This window comes from Sus scrofa, chromosome 13 (genome assembly GCF_000003025.6).
Source record: "Sus scrofa isolate TJ Tabasco breed Duroc chromosome 13, Sscrofa11.1, whole genome shotgun sequence".
In the NCBI taxonomy this organism is placed as follows: Eukaryota; Metazoa; Chordata; class Mammalia; order Artiodactyla; family Suidae; genus Sus; species Sus scrofa.
Window position 1 is genome coordinate 202,799,409 of NC_010455.5, and position 17,516 is coordinate 202,816,924.

At 38.5% G+C, this 17,516-nt stretch overlaps 1 protein-coding gene across 2 annotated transcripts in view; it reads right to left on the reverse strand.

The window, feature by feature from the left end:
• The window catches only part of BRWD1 (bromodomain and WD repeat domain containing 1), a 120,506-nt gene that overhangs the window by 23,369 nt on the left and 79,621 nt on the right, over positions 1-17,516 (reverse strand). Inside the window, exons 29-37 of one of the 2 annotated variants that reach the window (XM_021070988.1) lie at positions 16,869-16,930; positions 14,155-14,310; positions 13,814-13,934; positions 12,257-12,382; positions 9,942-10,011; positions 8,761-8,802; positions 8,076-8,222; positions 7,304-7,456; positions 399-565 (exon numbers count right to left, since the gene is read on the reverse strand). In XM_021070988.1, the coding sequence (XP_020926647.1) occupies positions 399-565; positions 7,304-7,456; positions 8,076-8,222; positions 8,761-8,802; positions 9,942-10,011; positions 12,257-12,382; positions 13,814-13,934; positions 14,155-14,310; positions 16,869-16,930 (1,044 nt within the window). The remainder of the gene's footprint in view (positions 1-398; positions 566-7,303; positions 7,457-8,075; positions 8,223-8,760; positions 8,803-9,941; positions 10,012-12,256; positions 12,383-13,813; positions 13,935-14,154; positions 14,311-16,868; positions 16,931-17,516) is intronic. The other variant, XM_021070989.1, reaches the window with a different exon arrangement.

The window sequence follows — 17,516 nt, forward strand, 5'->3', positions numbered from 1 at the left end:
GCTGTGGTGTATTTCTTTACAACTAATCCCCAGCAATAAAGAAAGGGTGAATTGCATTAAACGATGTTTTCCCTTACACTCTCCAGTGCTCAAGAGCCACACAGAGCAATCATTTTATTCTCCGTATTAAAAAAATTTCATTATGCAAAAGATAATTACCTTAGTAATTTTGCAAATCAATGCTTTTCATAAAACGTTTACAAATTTACATGATTACAAATCAACAGAACAGTTCTATATGCAGAGAATGCCTCCAAGCCATGGAAAACATGACTATTCTTTTCTGAATATAAATATACTCTAAAATGATTAAGGATTTTTAGCATAATAAAATCAAAGAAGTATCACAGCCTGAAATTTTAGAAAAATTGCATACAAAGTCTGTAATAACTATTCACCTGATACTTCTGTTAGCCCGACTGACACATTTTCGATTTTGCCGTCTTTTAAACCTCTGGCTTCTTCGAAGTTTTTCACTGAACTTTTGACCAACTTTAAAATCAGAGGATATTTTCTTCATTTTTTCTTCAAATAAGGCCGACAATCTCAATGTCATACTATAAATCTGCAGGGATATGAAAGCAAAACTAGAACTATAAAATAGCTTTTAAAATATTTTTATAAATAAAATCGTAATCATTGAGGCTACTTGTAATCTATTATTTATCACTGTTATAGAAAATAGCTGTTCCTTATTTTATCTATTTCCCATCCTTTCCCTTCAAGATCACTGCAACAAAGTATCAAATACATACACACCCCTCAGCTGAAGACAAAGTTTTAAATCAGTCAACCCTCTAAAATCTAGCGTTTCTATCTGTGGGTCAGTGGTTCTCCATTAGTTTTTCCCACGTCTACACGTACAAACTCCCAAAATGCCTTCTCTTGAAGTTGGTTGGTTTTTTTTTTTTTGCTTTTGCAGGCCATACCCAGGGCATATGGAAGTTTCCAGGCTAGGGGTTAAATCGGAGCTACAGCTGCAGGCCCACACCATGGCCACAGCTACGACCTACACCACAGCTCCCAGCAACACCAGTACCTTAACCCATTGAGGGAGGCCAGGGATCAAAACCCACATCTTCATGGATACTAGTCAGATTCATTCCCACTGAGCCACAACAGGAACTTCTGGAAGTTGGCTGGTTTTAAGATTACTATTTAGGCAGCAAAAGAGCAGTATTTCCTTGGGGCAAGGGAACAAAAGCACTTCTCACCAGTTTCTACTTGAAATCTGACTGCCTTTGATGTCACTTAGATCTAAATGAGAATTACTGTTAGGAACAAAAGAGAGCTTGCATCCAGACGTGCCCTGTAACTTTTTTTTTTTTTCCTGTCTTTTTAGGGCTACACCCACAGCATATGGAGGTTCCCAGACTAGAGGTCCAATTGGAGCTGTAGCCACAGGCCTACACCACAGCCACAGCAACGTGGGATCTAAGCCACATCTGCAACCTACATGGCAAAGCTGGATCCTTAACCCACTGATCAAGGTCAGGGATTGAACCCACATCTTCATGGATGCTAATCGGTTGGTTAACCGCTGAGCCACGATGGGAACTCCCTCTATAACTTTTATTACATGATAAAAATTGTGTTATGATTTTTATAATTAAATAACAACAAATCTTTAAAAGAACAGCTATGTGATGGTTAAGTGCTCCTATAAATAACTTTTTAGTACAACACCACTATGTATTTTCAGCAAGTACTCTATACTCATCCACAGTTGTTCCTGAAAGTAAGTATAAAAAACCTAATATTCGTCAAAAGCTAAATATCAATCACTTGGTACATGGTGGAGAAGGGTAGAGAGACTAACACTGGAGAACCTTTTAAAAGTATGTAAAATATATGAATTTCCCATATTCATACACACACACACACACACACACACACATATATATATATATATATATATATATATGCATGTACAGGTATCCCCCACTTTACACAACTTTAAGCCCACTTCACTTTTACAAAGACCTACATTCGCACCTGTTTTTGCTAACAAAGAAATCCAAAAAGGATTTTCATTTTAATGAAAAAAGGTAAGAAGAGCATTCAGCATTCATTTGCAGAGGCAGTGTACACTCCAACAGAGTAGCTCCGCCAAGCTCCCTCCCCAAAAGCTACACACAGCAACTGAGCACCAGGTCACCACAGATCCGAGCTGTGCCTGTGAACATCTGTGCTTTACCTTAATCTTTTCTGTGCATCCATTAGCAAGACGTGTCTTAAACTGGTTTACCTTAGACCATCTTGCCTTACAAAAGATTTAAAAAGGACCACTCGACTTTCAAATTCAGAGGAAACCTATGTTTACACTACATATGTGAAATCTGCAATTCTCATCTTTGAAATGATCTTCAACAGTTATTTCTAGTAATTTCTGTATATATTAAACGTATTCATTTCTTTCAAACATGAACTCCAGCATAGGTCACCAATTTTAACAAGAGTGATTGTCCCCTCACTTGTATTAAGTTTGAAACCTCTGATAATCTAAAGTATCACTGTTTTCATGTATCTATTCTCTCATTAGCTTTTATCTGAAATTCCATAATACATTTGAATTAAAAAATAAACATCATTTAACAAAAATCAATGCTAAAATGATCAGTTCCTTGACATTAAAAAAGGGCAAGTATGAAAAATCCAGTTATCATTATACCCAGTGGTAAAAGACTGAAAATCTTTCCCCTTAGATGAGAAATGATACAAGGATGCCTGGTTTCACCCACTGCGATTCAACACAGTACTTTAAATCCCAGCCAGAGCCATTAGACAAGAAATAAAAATGATTCAAGTTGGAAAGGTAGGAGTTCCCATCATGGTGAAGTGGAAATGAATCCGACCAGGAACCATGAGGTTGCAGGTTCGATCCCCTGCCTTACTCAGTGGGTTAAGGATCCAGCGTTGCCATGAGCTGTGGTGTAGGTTGCAGATGCGGCTCAGATCTGGAGTTGCTGTGGCTGTGGTGTAGGCTGGCAGTTACAGCTCCGATTAGACCCCCTTGCCTGGGAAAGCACCCACCCGTATGCCATGGGTATGGCCCTAAAAAGCAAAAAAAAAAAAAAAAGAAAAAAGAAAACAAAAAACCCCAAATTGGAAAGGTAGAAACAAAACCAGATAAAATGATCCTACCTATAGAAACAAATATTCCACATGAAAGTTATTAGTGCTAATAAACTACTTCAACAAAATTACACGGTATGAGATCAACACGCAAGAATCTGCTGTGTTTCTACACACCAACAATAAATAAGGAGAAAAGGAAATTAAAAGAGCAGCTGCATTTTAAATAGCATCTATAGAGAGTGGTGCAGTGGAAACGAATCCGACTAGGAACCATAAGGTTGCAAGTTCGATCCCTGGCCTCACTCAATGGGTTAAGGATCCGGTGTAGCCTTGCGCTGTGGCGTAGGCTGGCGGCTACAGCTCTGATTCAACCCCTAGCCTGGGAACCTCCGTATGCCATGAGTGTGGCCCAGAAAAACAAAAATAAAATAAAACCAACAGCATCTATAACAAATAAAATATATAGGAATAAATTTAACCAAGGAGGTATAAGACTTTCCAATGAAAATTACAAAACACTGCTGGGAGAAATTAGACCTAAACAAACAGAAAGGCATCTAGTGTTAAGGGACAGGAAGATTTAACAGTGTCAAAGCCAATAGTGCCTAGAGCAATCAATGCGTTCAGTGCAATCCCTATCAAAAATTCAACAGACTTTTTTTGTAAACAAAAGTGGAACAAATCAATACTCAAATTCATGATGAATTGCACCCCCTGAAGTGACAAAACAATCCTGAAAAGGAACAAAACAGGAAGACTCACACTTTATTTCAACTCACTACCAAAGCCACAGTAAACCAAACATTATGGTGCCAACACAGAGACAGATAAATACACAGACACACTTACATACAAACCAATGGAACAGAACCAAGTTCAGAAATAAACCCATGTATCTATGGCCAACTGATCTTCAAAAAGGGTGCCAGCGCCATTTAATAGGGAAAAACAATAGTCTCTTCTGCAGATGGTGCTGGGACAACAGGATCTCCACATGCAGAAAAATGAACTGGGGGGAGGTTCCTGACGTGGCTCAGAGGAAACAAACCTGACTAGTATCCATGAGGATGCAGGTTCAATCCCTGGCCTCGCTCAGTGGATTAGGGATCCAGCATTGCTGGCAGCCATGGTATAGGTCCCAGACACAGCTCAGATCCCAAGTTGCTGTGGCTGTGGTGCAGGCCAGCAGCTGCAGCTCCAATTCGACCCATAGCCTGGGTCCATATGCCACGGGTACAGCCCTAAAAAGACCCCCCCCCAATAATAATAATAATAACATAAATGCAAATCAAAACCACAGTAAGATAATATCTCACATTCATATGATGGCTACAATATTTCTTAAAACATAGAAAGTAACAAATTTTGGCAAGAATGTGGAGAAACTGGAATCCTCAAATAACACAACAGTGGTAATATAAAATGGTGTAGCCATTATGGAAAAAGTCAGCTGGTTTCTAAAAGCAGTAAATATAGAATTACACTATGAGTCACAAACTCCACTCCTGGATATATACCTCAAGAAAGTTGAGGACAAGAACTCTTACTCACTTATAACTGGAATCTAATATCCAGCACAAATGAACATCTCCTCAGAAAAGAAAATCATGGACTTGGAGAAGAGACTTGTGGCTGCCTGATGGGAGGGGGAGGGAGTGGGAGGGATCGGGAGCTTGGGCTTATCAGACACAACCTAGAATAGATTTACAAGGAGATCCTGCTGAATAGCATTGAGAACTATGTCTAGATACTCATGTCGCAACAGAAGAAAGGGTGGGGGAAAAAACTGTAACTGCAATGTATACATCTAAGGATGACCTGACCCCCTTGCTGTACAGTGGGAAAATAATTAAAAAAAAAAAAAAAAAATGTTTCTTAGATTCATCAGAAATGAAGAAAAGAAAAAAAAAAAAAAAAAAAAGAACTCTTACTGATACTTGTATTCCACTGCAGCATTAATCACAACAGCCAAAAAGTAAAAACAACTCAACTGTCCACCAAGAGATGCTGGAGCAAAATGTTATACACCCAAACAATGGAATACTGTTCAGCCACACAAAGGAATAAAGTTCCGATACATGCAACATGGATGAACCTTTAACACACGCGCTAAGTGAAACAACACATGCTAAAGATAAACATGTTTTTTTTTATAATTCAATTTGCATCAAATATCTAAAACGGGCAAATTCATAGAGATATAAAGTGCATCAGAGGTGGCCACAGGCTGATGAACGGAGATGCTGTGGAGCTGCTTGCTTAGTGGTCATGGAGTTTATGTTTGAGGTGACAAGAGAGTTCTGGAAATAGTAGTGGTGGTTGAACAAAACTGTGAATGTAATTAATGTCACTGAATCACATACTTAAAAATGATTAAACAGAAAATTTTATGTTTCATATGTTTTAACCAGTTTTGAAAATTTGGTAATACATCAAAATCCATTAAATGATACATTTTAAATGAGTTAGGAGTTCCCAATGTGAACTCAGCAGTTAATGAATCTGACTAGCATGCAGGAAGATGCAGATTCGATCCCTGGCCTCTCGCAGTGGGTTAAGGATCCGGCGTTGCCGTGAGCTATGGTGTACGTCGAAGACGTGGCTCGGATCCGGTGTTGCTGTGGCTGTGGCAGCTGCAGCTCTGATTCAACCCCCAGCCTGGAAACCTCCACATGCCGTGGGTGCGGCCCTAAAAAGACAAACATAAATAAATAAATGAGTTATATGATGTATTCTTAAATACATAGATAATTTTTGAATTTACATTTTTTTCTTTCACAGCTGCACCTGTGGCATATGGAAGTTCCCAGGCTAGGGGCTGACTTGGAGCTGTAGGTGTCAGCCTACATCACAACTACAGCTTGCAGCAATGCAGGATCCTTAACCCACTGAGCAAGGCCAGGGATCAAACCCTCGTCCCTCAGGGGCACGCATTGTGTCGGGTTCTTAACCTGCTGAGCCACAACAGGAATGCCTCAAATATGTATTTTAAACAAAAGAGAAAAAGACATGAAATTAAATTCATTTTCTCTCTGAAAATAAAGTCTCACAAATGGCGCATACTGACAAAAACACAAGCTTGGAAAAATATTAGACTTGAATGTTAAGCTGATCCAATGAACAATCTGGATATTGAATACAATCAAAGGGTTCTCAGATTAGGAGAAGAATAATGCAGCAGAAGTCTGATAACAAGCAATGAGGGGAAAGTGATATTAAGACAAAATGGTTATTAGCAGTTGATAGTCAGTGATGATAAACACTTTCTATAGTATCAAGGAAGTGTTTACTTTAAAATCTTACTCTCAAATTATTGCTTTTTAAAAAAAAATTACCCAGCACATTGGCTACAAGCGTTTGTGAGTATTCACTGAGAGTACGTATACACTTTTGTGTAGTTGCTATGTTTAAAGAAGTTTTGAAATTACCCAACATATAACATCTTAACAAAAATTTAAGAATGTCCTCTCTAGTTGTGTTCTTAAGTAATCATATGGTTCACGTGCTTCTCCTTCAGAACCAGAATGTTAGTATGCCATCAGTAGTTCCACCCCCACTTCAGATTCTCTTTTCTCACTTGTAATTCTTCCAGCCTCTACCAGATTCTCCTTTCTTACTTGTAATTCTTCTTAATTCACTTTTCAAGATTTCCATGTGAGAGAAAACATAGATTTTTCTCATCTTATATATCAAATACAAATTTGTTCAGGTGTCACTGGTGTCCTCACTCCCCCCAATTCTCTTCTGATGATTAAAACTTTAGAAAAGTTAGGAGTTCCCACTGTGGTTCAGTGGTAATGAACCAGACCAGTATCCATGAGGATGCTGGTTAATTAAAGTCCTAGTCTCACTCAATGGGTTAAGGATCCAGCATTGCTATGAGCTATGGTGTAGGTCACAGATGCAGCTCTGATCTGGTGTTGCTGTGGCTGTGGTGCAGGCCCCTGTAGCTGCAGAACTCATTCAACCCCTAGTCTGGGAACTTCCATATGCCGCGGGTATGGCCCTATAAAGAAAAAAGAAAAAAAAAAAACTTTACTTAAGATAAACTTTGTTGCAAGGACACAATAGCAGATACTAAGGCAGCAGCAAAAGCTCTATTCTCAATAGTAGCCTTATTCTACTCACTGATTTCTAATGCTCCAACCTCTACCAAACGGGTAGAAAATTATCTTACACAGATCAAATCACTCTTTTTTTTTTTAATCAATACTTTTAAAATTACCTTTGATCTTTTGTTTGGTGTATATGCTTTTGCATTGCTAAATATCAACCGGATGTCTTTGCAGAATTCCAAAGGGCTGTCATAATTTCCTGCTTCCAAAGTTTCCCTTACTGTTCCAAAATCCATTGGTGTATCTATGATATCTCGGTAATCCTGGGTTTTAAAAACAATAATTAGTTCAAAGATTCAATTCTTATTTTTAGAAATGTAAGGTCATCAAATCTCTAAAATATTCAAAATGACAGAAGAGAAAAAGGTTAAAGGATCTTAAGAATTATTAATTATTAATGATTTTCTAAAAAGGTCTAAATATATGAACAAGATATATACCAAAATTATATACTTAGTAGTAGGATATGGAATGGTTATTTTCTTTATACTCTTCTATAATTTCTAAGCTTCCTACAGTAAATCTGTGCTTTCTCATCTGACTTTTTTGGGGGTCATTTTCCATTTCCCTATTGGAAAGTGAAGTCAGACACTTTTATCCAGTTCATAATTTTTCTGGAGCTGGGCCTACATAGACAATAGATAACCATGTAGAATCCTCAATTATTATGTAACATTAGTTAACTAAGTTTTAATCTGAGTTACAAGGGTGTTTATAAATTCAAGAAAATTGTGTAAAACAACTTTTGCACAGCTGACTCAACAGTAAGAGACAAAGCTAACAAGGAGCCTAGACATCTTCCTCTTTAATTTAAATACCTCTACCCCAACCTCCTCTACACCAACAAGAAAAGCCCCAAACATTTAAATAATGACAACTTACTGGATATTCAACCAAATCAACAGGCTGTCTAAAAGGTTCAGAATCTTCACACTGAAAAAGTAAGTTCACTAGTTCCTTACACTGTTTCTTCCAGTTGCTTTCAACATAACTGGTTGCTTTGATGCTCCTTTTTTCCCAGTCATGAACCTAGAAATACAGTCGTAGTATTAAAGTTTCTTCAGCCTTGGAAAAATCACACTATGGTATGGTATATAGCATGATGGTAGAAGTGCAATGAACTATTGCTGCGTCTTCTGTATTATTACCCTAAAATGTCATTATATGATTTTCCATCTACTTGGGATAAAATCCACTTTTTTTGGTAAAAACTCAATGCCACATCTGTTACTCTAAAAACATTTTCAGGAGTTCCTGTCGTGGCACAGTGGTTAACGAATCCGACTAGGAACCATGAGGTTGCGGGTTCGATCCCTGCCCTTGCTCAGTGGGTTAACGATCCGGCGTTGCCGTGAACTGTGGTGTAGGTCGCAGACACGGCTTGGATCCTGCATTGCTGTGGCTCTGGCGTAGGCTGGCAGCTACAGCTCCAATTAGACCCCTAGCCTGGGAACCTCCATATGCTGCGGCCCAAGAAATGGCAAAAAGACAAAAAAAAAAAAAAAAAAAAAAACAAACAAACAGAGAAGTAGTCAACAACAAAGGTTAATCATGCAGATAAACTTACTCTCCTTCTTCCAGAAGATGTTTTCGGAAGATCACTATCATCCTAGGAATAAAAATCAGAGCACCTTAGGTGTTAACATTTTCACCAGGTACGCAATAATCTTAATAACGAGCTTATCAATGACATCAGGTCTTAAGAGGGTTATAACTTTTTAAAAAAATCTCAAAAGCCAGGCACTCTGACGGTCTTTGTGGCACCATACACGGCAATGAACCGATCCTTATTCTTAATAACCCTTTGCATTCCCTAAGAGCTGATTCCAACACACAGGTATAAAGCTGCCTTGTCCACATCCACAGAAGACACGCAGAGGGAGCTTGACACCTGTGTTCCACCTCTATCCTTACGACTCAGAAACACAGTCCCCACGGTCTCCTGGATTGTGTGCTCTATCCATTTTCTTACACACATGAGCATCCCGATTTGTATTCCAATATAAAGTAGCATGAAAATCAGTGAACTACATTAAGATTTTGTGTGACAACTGACACAACACTGTTTTTAAAGACAATCCTTCCCACAACTCCCTACAGCCTGGTTTTGTATGAATTATGAAACTACAAAACGCCATTAATATCTGACTTCACCTACACTTCAATACCATCTTGAGTGAAGGACTCTAGAATACTTAAGAGTTTGGTAAAGTTCAATCATTTTTAACTACCTAGGTAGAGTTCATTTAATTTCTAATTAGATCCCACAATCAGATACTGACTTTTACAAAAAATATCTTCAAGGCACTTTTTTTTTTTTTTGCTGCACCTGTGGTATGCAGAAGCTCCCTGGGCCAGGGATTGAACCTGTGCCTCAGCAATAACAGAGCCACAGCAGTGACAATGCTGGATCCTTAACCCACTGAGCCACCAGGGAACTCCTGCAAGGTACTTCTCTTAATACACCCTTCTCTAGCTAAAATTTGAAAACAGAATATTATTCCACACCGAAGTTATTCACTTAGACATAATTTATTTGATATCAATTACTGGCTATTACCTCACTGACCATCTAGATAATTAAAAAATATATTTGTATCAAGTGTCTTATTTTCATAGTTTATTGGAATATTGCAAGGATTGAAATGGGTAGCAACATTTTCTAGTTTTCTCTTAATTCTTTTGAAGTAATTATTTGCAATTGACTAAAATCTAAGTATTTAAGTATAAAATTGACAAGCTTCATACCAAATCTTCATTTTGCTCATCATTTTCAGAAGTGTTAGAAAGTTCTGAGATGTTTGTACAGTCTTGATTCCTAAAAGGCAAATTTTTACATTAACAGAATGCAAATATGGTTATTGTCTCCAAATATTCGAACTACAGGTTAGGATACAAACAGTTCCCCAATTATGCACACTAATTTCAAGGGCAGAAAATCAGGCTTTTACTCTATCCTATGTGGAAACAACCGCTCATATTAGAATACTGAAAGTAATTTTTTTTTAAGTAATTTTCTTTCAACTAAGCATGTACAGAAAGTTAAGCTGGTAATCCAGAAATAACATACATAAGGCCTGAAGCGGATGGAAAAACAGATCAGGTTTTCTTTTTTCTTTTTTTTTCTTTTTAGGGCCATACCCACAGCATGTGGAGGTTCCTAGGCTAGGGATCAAATCAGAATTGCAGCCACTGGCTAACTCCACAGCCACACCAGATCCAAGCCTCATCTGCGACCTACGCTATAGCTCACGGCAACACTGGATCCTTAGCCCACTGAGCAAGGCCAGGGATCAAACCCACGTCCTCATGGATACTAGTCAGATTCATTTTCGGTGAGCCATGACAGGAACTCCCTAGATGAGATTTATAAGTTATCACCACTCATAACATTTGTACAGTGAGTACCAGGAAAACGGTTGGTTTGATAAAAGAGAGAATAGAAGCAAAAAAGAAAGCAGAAACTAAAGCAAATTATATCTTTTTTTTTTTTTTTTTTTTTTTTTAAGGGACACACCTGCAGCACATGGAAGTTCCCAGGCTAGAGGTTGAATCTGAGTAATATAGCAGGTAGCCTGTGCCACAGCCATACAGGATCCGAGCCACATCTGCAACCTATACCACAGCTCACAGCAACACCAGATCCTTAACCCACTGATGGAGGACAGGGATCAAACCCGCATCCTCATGGACACTAATCAGGTTCTTGACCTCTGAGCCACAAGAGGGACTCCAAGCAAATTATATCTTAATCTCACTGTAAACACAGCAGAAGAAAGAATGCTAAAATAGGGGTCTCTAGACATGAAGGAGACAAAAACGAGGAGTGATTTTCCTGAGGGAGAAAAGAAGAATTTTGGGAAAGAGGCAATAAGTTCAAGCCCTCTAGACATAGGACAGATTCAACGCAGGAGAGCGGAGCAGACTGGACTCAGTTATTCCCCAGTTTCTAGCTAGATGCTAAAAATGATGCCACAGGTTTATAAATTAAGTCCTCCAGTACGTAATTTGTTCAAAGACTGTTTACAACTATGGGGAAAAGATGTAAGCTCATACAGCAAAATCACTCATTTTAAAGCAAAGAGGCCGAGTAGGCTATCCAGTCACCCAGAATGTTCACTAGAGCAGATTAGGTTAGATCTAGATCTCAATTTGCAGGTTGGTTTTCATCCTATTATTCCAAGTCAATTTCCAAATGAAAGAGTGTGTGAAATATTCATACATATATACACTTTCACAGGATATAAATACGAAACAGATTAAAACTCAATCTAATCATGAAAAAATACTGGGCAAACCCACATTATGCATACTCCAACACTCATAAAAAATGATGAGGTGATGACAGAAAGGAAAGACTGAGCACGGATTAAAGGAGACTAAGCAAACCAAACAGTGACTGCAGTGGGATTCTGGATTGGATCCTGAAACAGAAAAGACACTGATGCAGAAACTGAGGACATCCAAATAAACACTACGCTTTGGTCAACAGTGTTATACCAACCAAGGATGATTTCCAAACATTTCATAAGGATACCACAGTTGCATATAATGTTAACCTAAGGGAAACCCAGGTGAAAGGTGTATATACAGGCCGACTCTCTGCAGTATAAAAATTATTTCAAAATTTTAAAAAATAGGAAAAAAACTAGACTGCTCAATTTCTCATTCCTTTACTGAAATTATAATCACAAAAGAAGACATGTAAAGATGAGTTCCTGTCATGGCTCAACAGTTAACAAATCTGACTAGCACCCATGAGGACATGGGTTCGCACCACAGTGGGTTAAGGATCTGGCATTGACGTGAGCTGTGATGTAGGTTTCAGATGCGGCTCGGATCCCATGTTGCTGTGGCCTGCATCTATGGCTCTGATTCGATCCCTAACCTAGGAACCTCCATATGCTGCGAGTGCAGCCCTTAAAAAAAAAAAAGACATGTAAAGAAATGACATTTTAACACATTAAAAGGGCATAACTCACAGAGCAAAAGTTAAGAACTGGATAGTTATAAGAGCCAACATGCAGTCACTTTTCCAATGTTTATAACATGAGGTCACTTACTTGATAAATTTTAAAAGCTGGTCAGTTATCTTCTTAGCTGATCTTGCAATTACACTCTCAGGTTCATTAAATGTTCTGGCATTATGTTCTATATATCTGACTTCCCAAACTAATGCAGATAGCCTCCTTCAAAGTAAAAAGGCAATTTAAGGGTTAAAAAATGAAAAGACAGAAGTTACAAAAAAAGAAACCCAACATGATACATAATTAAACCATAGTGCCAAACAATGTTATAATGAATAACTTTCTAATGTTGCCAACTTGATCATAATCAAAAGTAATTATACTGGAAACTGAACTGCAGAGAATCTATTTAAGAACCAAAAGTCTTAACTGATCATTTAGTCACACCCAGAAAACCAAAGGAGCAACCTTCCCTTTTCTCACTGCCTATAGGTATATCTGAAGCTGTGAGACTCAAAAGAAGAAAATGTGTTAAATACTATCAAGTCTAAGAAAGCCAATCTCACAATAAACTGGCAAATTGGTTTCTGATCAAAGGCACGGTCCCAAGACTACAAGAGATAAATTAAATTAATATCAACAATGTGAACTGGGAGTTCCCATCGTGGCACAGAGGAAATGAACCCAACTAGGAACCACGAGGTTGAGGGTTTGATTCCTATCCTCAATCAGTGAGTTACAGATCTGGCGTTGTCATGAGCTGTGGTATAGGTCACAGATGCTGCTCGGATCTCACGCTGCTGTGGCTGTCGCCGGCATCTCTAGCTCCGATTAGACCCCTAGCCTGGGAACCTCCACATGCTGCAGGTGTGGCCCTAAAAAGCAAAAAGACCCCAAAAAACAAAACAATGTGAACTTAAGAAATGAGATTTTTTTTTGAGTTTCCTTTGTGGCGCAGCAAAAATGAATCTAATTAGTATCCATGAGGATGCGGGTTCCATCCCTGGCCACACTCAGTGGATTAAGGATCTGGCACTGCTGTGAGGTGTGGTGCGGATCACAGAGGAAGCTTGGCTCCCACGTTGCTGTGGCTGTGGTGTAGGCCGGCCGCTGCAGCTCCAATTTGACCCCTAGCCTGGGAACCTCCATATGTCAAGGGTATGGCCCTAAAGAAAAAAAGAAAGAAATGAGGTTTGTTTAAAAGATAATTTCTCAGTAGCTGAATCATAAAGAATAAAATACCATCAACCACTCTAAAAATAAACTGAGACTGGGAAACTTTTTTCAATGCTTGAGAAGACAGAGATAAAAAGTTGATGATTCCGGGGAATTAATCTTTCATATGCCAGAATCTAATTATTAACCAAATTTTGTATGTAAATGGAGGAGCTTTCGTAAGAAAAACAGACAATTAAAGACTGAGGAATGAAACATGGTATTTTTTTCTACCCATACCTCCCAAAGGTATCTAAATGCACGGTCTTACACACAGCACCAAGAAATGACTATAAGGGGAGAAGAGAATGAAACGGAAAACAGTGTCAATCAGCCCTCACTCCCCAACTTCACCATCAGCCACCCCTACCTCTGCTAACTCTAGTTGGTATGGTCAAATGTCATCTCAAACTAATTTTAAAGGAGGTTTCTACTCACCTGTAAAACCGATTAGTAAGTCTCATTCGAATGGTGTACAGATCAGTTGGATAGGCCACTACAGTACAGTACTTAGGGTATGTACACAGATCAACCGGGCCTGCAAAAGCTGCTGCTATATCTGTAATGGCAGAAGGAAAATTTTTTTTACCAATAAATCTCATCACCTCTATGTGAATTTTTCTACTAATCATTCATAAAACAGAGCTACATTTAACACTGCAGGCTTGACCAAAAAGCCACAAATAGAAACTGTAATAAAGAACAAAACCACAATTATACTATTTTACAATACTTTCATGGCAAAGAAAACTTGAACTTTTCACCATAAGAAAACTTACCAAGATTCAAAAGTTGATCTATACCACTAATAATTCGTTCACATTCTTCATCTCTCGATTTCTGACCCCATTCACCATCCTGGGGTTTGTAGAGCAATTTCTCTAGCTCATCTGAAGTGACAGAAATACTAGCTCCTAATTCTTCAGGTGGTTCAACTGTATTCCATTGAAAAAGAACAACAATAAAAAAATAAAAAAAAAAATCAAACAAAAATCCAAATACACATTACGTTTACATTCCATTGTCCAAGTTTACAAACAAGATACTAATTCACGGGAAAAGTAGTTGCTTCACAGCAGAGAAGCCTGGCAGAAACCACCTAAATGAAGCTACCGTCCGCAGTAACAGGGCAAACAGCTATCTGGTGCCTCCGGATTACCATCCCTGAGAAGTTGACAGCATCCGTTTTCTGACACTCTTGCCAAATACGCAAACTCCAGATTCAAACAAGAGGAAACATCAGACAAACCCAAACTGAAGGAAATTCTACGAAGTGAGCAGCCAGTGCCCTTCGAAAGCGTGGCAGTAATGAAACACAATAGAAAGACTCATGGATCCAAGACTAAAGGAGACAGAGAAGACATGGCAGTGAGACGCAACGTGTGAAAGAGCATTAGGGCCATGGTGGAATCTGAACAAAGTCTCTAAGACTGTATCAACTGTATCAATAGCAGTTTTCTGATTTTGTTCAATGTACTATACTTAAGTAAAATGTTAACATTTGAGAAAACTGGGTATTCAGAAATTATCTGTACTCTTTCTGTAATATTCTTAAGTCAGAAATTATTTCAAAAATCAACTGTTTAAAAAGTGCAATAAAAATTGGTAATACAAGAGTGTGCACATTTTAAAAGAGGAAATGTAAATATTCGGAAAACATATTCTTGAAAACTATAAATAAAAGGGAAAAATGTCAACAGGACTAGAAGATAAGTGGATTGATCTAACAATCTGATCAGTAAAATAGTATTTATATTTTAATGTACATTTCCAAGACTGATAATAACGCAATTAAGCCTTTCTTCATATGCCTCTAAATTTATTTTTCTGTCTGCTCATGCTTTTTGATAGTTCTTCTAAAGGGCTACTAGCCTCATTAACATGTAAAATCTTTTTATGTAAGTGCTTTCATTCATTTGGTAACATTTACAAAGAAGCATCTATAAAAAGCAGTAAAAAGCACTGGTTGGTGCCAGATGGCTTAGGCTAGAATCTCAGCTCCTATTCTTTCTAGAGGTATGTGGCTTAGACAAGGTTCTGAAAACTAAGCTTTAGTTCCTTCATCTGTAAAATTACTAATAGAGCATCACTTCAGAGTAACATTAAGTGAATTGATACACAGGAAGTTCTTAGGAGCAGAGTAACACCTGGAAAAACCGTGGTTTTCACTTATCTATATATACTTTATACAATGAAAAACATCATCTCATAGTGTTAAGTATTATCTCTTACGATAGTGAGCCCAAATGAAAATTTAATGAGGGAGTTGCTACAACTTTGAAAAGTGTAGTTATTTTTTAAAGTTTTTTAAAAAAACACCTTATTTCCAAAGCAAAATAAGACAATAGCTGGAAATATGTCAGAGAATAAAACATAAAGGAAAAGACTTGACCCCTAAGGCAGACACAAGAAGAACACATGGAGCAAAGATTTCATGTGTCAAAAAATGGTGCAGGTGGAAGGACAAAAGGTTTTTGCAAGCTTTTACGCTGACTCAACACTGTTATCAAAGAAAGCCTGAGAGTATAAAGATGGGAGGCAAAAGATACACAGGGCACCCCCTCAAAAAGTTTAACAAGAGTGACATAATTCAGGAGCTAAAATGTTCAATAAAGCCAAATGAAAGATGTTCTAAGGCACAAAACGCCAATTCACACTTGAATGGAGACAGGAAGGAAGAAAAACTCCAACTGCTGAAGGAGGGGGAGTCCCTGGTGAATGAGTGAGTTAAGGATCTGGCGTTGTCACTGCTGTGGCGTGAGTTCATTCCGTGACCTGGGAACATTTGGATGCCATGGGCACAGCCAAAAAACAAAATTGTTGGAGAGGAAAAAAAAAAAAAATTGTTGGAGAGAATGAACCAAGTGTGAACAACAGATCCAAGAGAAGGTCAAAGCAGTGGGACAGCGAGCACTGCAGAAGGGGCTGCCCTGGGAAACAGACATCTGCCTCTCACAGGAAAGGAACAGACGAGCCCTAGCAGGACAGACCAGCTAAGGTAATGCGGAAGACAGGTGCAAGGAAGATTAGAGCTGTCCTTTGAAGAAGCAACAGGGTAACAGAATAAGGATGAGGAAAGGAGATGGAGGCTCCGTGAAGGAGGACAAGAGAAGACTAAAGCAGGTTGCCTGAGAAATGATAACGGGCAACTAAGACACAGACAAGCATCAAGCTAGAAACAGGATAAGAAGTAAGGAGTCAGAGAGACACAATTCTGCTGACTTCTTTTAGTAAAGCTCACAGTTACTATAATAATTTGAAACATTTCTCAAAGAACACAAATGTGCGCTATGTGCATTAGTAAGGTAAAAAACTGAAGCTATAAATGGAAAAGATTTTTATTACTTAAAAATTACAGGAGTTCCCTGGTGGCCTAGGAGTTAAGGATCTGGTGTTATCACTGCTACGATGCAGGTTCGATTCCTGACCCAGAAACCTCTGCATACCACAGGTGCAGCAAAAATAAATTAAAAAAATTTTTTTAATTACATACCATTATCAGGTATTGGTTCCATGTCCCATGGGCTAAGTTTTTCAATTTCAGTATTGTCCCATCTGTTAAAACCAAAAAAGCCTGGTTAGCCTTTCAATAAAGACAATTTGTACCTCATAACTAAAGAGAGTAAACAAAAGATAGGAAATGCAGAAGTTAACCTCACTGCAGCAATGAAAGTTTAAATATTAACAGTAAGGTGGTTTTATTTCAGAATACATTGTAAGAAAGAAGGATAAAAACATGGTGGGTTCAAGGACAAAACCCGAAATCCTATGTGGCCTGCACTCAGGTAAGTGAGGAAAGACAGAGGGAAAGCCCTGAATGCCTCGCTTCAGAATGAGGGCTGTTTCCAGCCAATGGAAAGGCGGCAGAGACTTGTCTGAACAACGGAAAGGATGCAGTATGTGCCCCTAAACAATGATCCTGCAATACTGGGGTGAGGAAATGCCAGGAGGCTGCCAAGAAGGTCCCAGGGAAGCAAGCAGAACCTGTACCAAGGCGGGTCCTCACGAGCAGAAACCTGCCAGAGAGACACTGCACAGGTGCGACTGACAGGGCCTAACAAGTGCAGTGGTGTTTTTTTTTTTTAACCTGAAACACATACCACAACCTGCCACAATGAACAAACGTTTGTAGATGATTGGT